Source organism: Sycon ciliatum, chromosome 1 (genome assembly GCF_964019385.1).
Source record: "Sycon ciliatum chromosome 1, ocSycCili1.1, whole genome shotgun sequence".
Classification (NCBI taxonomy): Eukaryota; Metazoa; Porifera; class Calcarea; order Leucosolenida; family Sycettidae; genus Sycon; species Sycon ciliatum.
Genome location: NC_088643.1, coordinates 57,945,237 through 57,949,752, shown reverse-complemented (window position 1 = coordinate 57,949,752; position 4,516 = coordinate 57,945,237). Strand labels below are relative to the sequence as shown.

General features: G+C 51.4%; 1 protein-coding gene across 1 annotated transcript in view; it reads right to left on the bottom strand.

Moving 5' to 3' along the window:
* LOC135804560 (uncharacterized) overlaps nucleotides 1-4,289 on the bottom strand; it is a 15,322-nt gene extending 11,033 nt beyond the window's left edge. Inside the window, exons 1-4 of the mRNA XM_065318449.1 lie at nucleotides 3,111-4,289; nucleotides 1,572-1,825; nucleotides 768-1,058; nucleotides 99-229 (exon numbers count right to left, since the gene is read on the bottom strand). Of these exons, the coding sequence (XP_065174521.1) occupies nucleotides 99-229; nucleotides 768-1,058; nucleotides 1,572-1,825; nucleotides 3,111-3,588 (1,154 nt within the window). The 5' untranslated portion in view covers nucleotides 3,589-4,289. The remainder of the gene's footprint in view (nucleotides 1-98; nucleotides 230-767; nucleotides 1,059-1,571; nucleotides 1,826-3,110) is intronic.
* Nucleotides 4,290-4,516: the final 227 nt, after the last annotated feature.

Below are 4,516 nucleotides of genomic sequence, written 5' to 3'. Positions count from 1 at the left end.
TTGCCAACAGGGTGTGTGTATGTACACTTCAAGTAGAAAGTATACCCAGTCTCCTCCATGCACATAATCTGCAAGCGACAAGAGAGGAGAGCACTCACCCCAGTTGTTCTTGTGTAGCAAAGGCCAGCATCTCACATTTCTTCTTGATCTTCGCATCTTCGGAGCGTTTTGCAGTGTATGCCTTTGCCATGGGCCGTACAGAAGACATTACATGCTCCTCCAGAATCAGCTGCACCAACAGAGCACCAAATAGGGAGTCAACACAGCGGATACATGTTCCAATTTCCAATAGGACAAAGCGGCTACGAGCGTTGCTACAGCACACAGACCTTTCATCTACTAGGGATCAGGATCGATTGAGCTGCTTTTGTTAAACAGTTCATCTCATGTGCCAATCGCCCAGTGTATGTATGGTGGCTACGGCAGCTGTTGATTTCCGTTACGTGTACTAGTGGGTCACAGGGACGCGGAGCTGTCCACTTAGGATGTTACACAATCTCAGTACAAGCATGCCAGAATTCCGTGTCGAGAAGTTCCAGTGTGCATGCCATGCTCTGCTCTCTGTGGGTCTTGGTACAATACTAGTCTTATAAGTAATCGTTCACTCCACAGCAACACCGCAACCAAAAGTACAGTATATCATAATCGTACACTTGCCACTAAGCTATGGGACAGTTGCACACAGACAATACAAGTACTGGATGTGTTCAATAACTTCTAATCAGCAATCAGATTACTTGATGAGGCTAGTTCTTGGCACAGCTCACCTGCACCTCCTCCTCGTCCCACTCCTCGTTGTGCAGCTCGCGCTGCTGCTCCACGACGTAGTAGCTCATGGCCGCCATGAACTCGTGGAAGCGGCGCGGCTCAATGCCGTGTGCCGACAGTACCCCACTACCGCCGTCTTGCTCCGCCACTGCCACACCAGCAGCCGGCGCGTGATTGGCCGGCATTGCCTGCGACATGTCCAGCCCGCTGCCGCCCGGGCAGCTCGCCGTGGAGCGCCGTGAAAGCACAGTGGCAGAGAACCGCTCGCACTCTTCAACGTATTCCAGTATCTGTCAGCACCCCAGCAGCAGAACATCAATTACACAAACGTGGAGAAGCGCAAGGTGCGCCTAGAAAGCCAGCAGGCACAGCAACACCGCGATAATGACGTTCCTCCGTGAAGCAAGGTTCTGCTCGCAATGCACTATAATGAACCACTTGTACACTGTGATATTGGCCTCAAGAACAGAATGGTGGTGGCGCCGGCAAAGGCTGGGGACAGGCCTAAATCAGCTGATGACAATCCCTGGGGGATTCCCCAAAGGTCCGTTCCAAGGATAGCCATGTCACAAGGCAATACTGTACCTCGTCGGCAATGCAGTGAAATAAGCACCGGAGTCAATCTACCCGCTCAACAACTGGCGAGGCAGTCAAAGACTGGGCTTTGCCGACAGGTTTGCCTTGATTGGGGCATTGAATCACTTGGTGAAACTTATGCCAGGTGCAAAACGACAACCATGCGTACAACAAACCTGAACCAGAAGGTATTATCCCCTGCTACAGTAAAACGTTGACCATCTAACCTTTCGAGCTTCAAAGGACTGCACGTGACCGCTGGTGTTGAACAGAGCCTTCAGATAGGTCTGCTGAGGTGTCTTGCGCGAGCTGGTGTCGAGCAGACGCTCCCACCACTCCCTGCCCGATGCCGGAGGGCGTGGCATGCTCTGCATCTGAATGTCGGCGGTGGCGTCGGCGGCCAGGCCGTCGGGCTCATCCGTGGACGACGTGAAAGATCTAGTGTGCGATCGCATCCGTCCCAACACCATGCTGATGTCGTCTGGGCGAGAAAAGAGGAGTGCCAGAGTAGAGTGCACAAATCAGCTTCTCCAGTAGGATTGCTAACAGTGAGGCTAATACCCAATCTATCTTCGGACACAACTTTCTCTCCGTCTCTCTCTCTCTCTGTGTCTCTCTCTCGCTGTCTCTCTCGCTCTCTCTCTCTCTCTCTCTCTCTCTCTCTCTCTCTCTCTCTCTCTCTCTCTCTCTCTCTCTCTCTCTCTCTCTCTCTCTCTCTCTCTCTCTCTCTTTCTCTCTGTCTGTCTGTCTGTCTGTCTCTCTCTCTGTTGAGCTTTTCCCCGGGTGGCGGTACAGACCAGGTTGTCCCAGAAGCATTGGTATCGTATCGAAATATGGTCTAACCAATATACACATCGCAAAGAAGATCGGGAAGCGGAACTTCTTACACCCACCGGCTTAGAACATGCTCTCAAACCAGTCCTAGGCCTGTGCCACAGTCAAATCCGCATGCACTGCGCAGTGCTATGCGGAACAAGAGCACGCGAATGCAGTGTTTACTCGCTCACTAGCCTGATCCAGGCAGGGAAGACAAGTGTGCACACTATACACCATGAATGATATTGTACAGTAGCATGGTGTGTAGCCGGGGAGTACTGATCAGCACATAACTCACACTACTGCCGCTACTACACATGCGGCCAGTGAGATCCGACCTGGCAAGCACCAGCTCCACCAGTACATGCATGTTAGAAGCATGCTCCAGGGCACGGGCCAGTGCTGGCCCAATGCTGTGCTAGGAGTGCTAGGAGCAGTGCATAGCATCCAGCACAACAAGCATTACTCTCATCAAGTCACTTGGACTTCACTTGCCACAAGTGCAGTGAAACCTGTCAAGGCGACCACTCGGAAAAGGTGACCACCTGTCCTGGAGCCTGGAGGACCACTGCAACCAGGACTTAAAGGGATCTTATTTCCAGTCAATTGACCCTGGATAAGGAGACCACCTGGTAACAGAGACCACATTTTTGAAGGTCCCTTGAGCGGTCGTCTTAGACAGGTTTCACAATACGCATAGAGCAGTACTGAATGGACAGCACCATGTCTTACACACCTATATGCTATAATAGAGCTGTTGCACATCTATCATACGACCGTACGCGACAGCCATGTTGACTGGAGCTCCAACATCAGTGAACCACTGTGCCAAATGTCGTCGGCCATGTTCGCTCCCTGTCCACATGCCATACGCACTCTAAGTCTCTAGTATGACCAAGATGTGAAACAGCTCTACACAATTTGATTGCATCCCTAGCAGAGCCACATACTTTCTTGCGTCAACATGTTGTCCGGTGTCTTCGGCCGCTGTGATCGCACACGCATGATCTCGCTAGCCACCTCCAACGCCTGAGAGCGCAACGCATACAGCTCGTGACTGGAGCCTGCCCATTCCTCGTAGCGCTCAAACGCCAGGGAAGACAGCCTCGACTCATCAACACTCGTCGAGCCAGTGTCCTGGGCTGCCTGCACCTGTCGCAGAGACTCGAGAACATCAGACACGTGTGATATCTCAATGGCCAGCTCCTTGATGCTGTAGTCGAGTGCCCGCTTGCGTAGATCGCACAGGCGGCGATTGTACAGGCGCTCCTCCTCATTGCTGCATGCTTCCATCATGCGATACTCGGACGCGTCAATGCGATTCCTCTTGAGCACGGCATCGCGACTCCGTGCCCACAGCTTCTCGTGCAGGCCGTCATACTTGCTAATGGACTTGCGCACGTCGAATGCGCCACCGCCAGACTGCATTGTGGCAATTAATTGCGACTCGGTTGCTACCGGTTAGGACTTGCTCGGTACGAGGCAGGGTGTGGTGAGCTGACCAGACCAGTCTGGTGTCCGGGCGGGCGTAGGTGAGTGTGAGTGTGCATGTGCGTGTGTGAAGTGCACAAATTCATGTCATACCACTCGTCGCCGGTGCATTTCGTCTGCACAGGTGAGCAATGCAGCCTGAGAAACAGGCTAAACAAATCCGGGGTCCACTGGACAATGACGTAGAGAAAACAACTGTCTCCCAGATCGAATATTATGGGTAACTCCACGATAGTGACATGCAGTTTGATACAGCAGCCTCCGAATTCTATCCACGAGGGAAGTACATGTACTAGTAGTAGTTATGCTAGTGTGGACTAATGATGAGAAAAAAAAGGAAACTATCGACTTCAGTAAAAAGTAAAACGCCCGAAGCGGGCAAGGCGTTGGACAATGATAAAAGTGTGGGCACCCTGTAAAAACTATCAGTGAGAGGCAGTCACTACAGTATCACCATAATCATGATCACTATCAGCGGCTTTGGGCTCAGAAATCAGTTCACATCATGAGCAAATCCAGTCACACCACCAGTGACCATCATCCATCCATCTATTCTTCTCGATCTAGCTCCACGGCCACCTTCTAAACGTAACCATTACCTGGTACACCTACTTTCGGATTTTTGAAATTTCCTCTATCTACGAGTACGAGCACGAGCTCGTAGATCTACCAGATCTGCAGCGTGCCTTTTATTTTGTGCCTCAAAATCTTTTATTTATTTTCTTCTCATGAAAATCACACCGTACCCTACCGTAGCGTGCCTACGCCTGGACTCGCAACATGTAGCTAGCTACGTAGAGCTGCAGAGACAAGAGAGATGAAAGAGTGAGTTGGTTTTGTACTTCTTTGTGTACGAGATCTACCA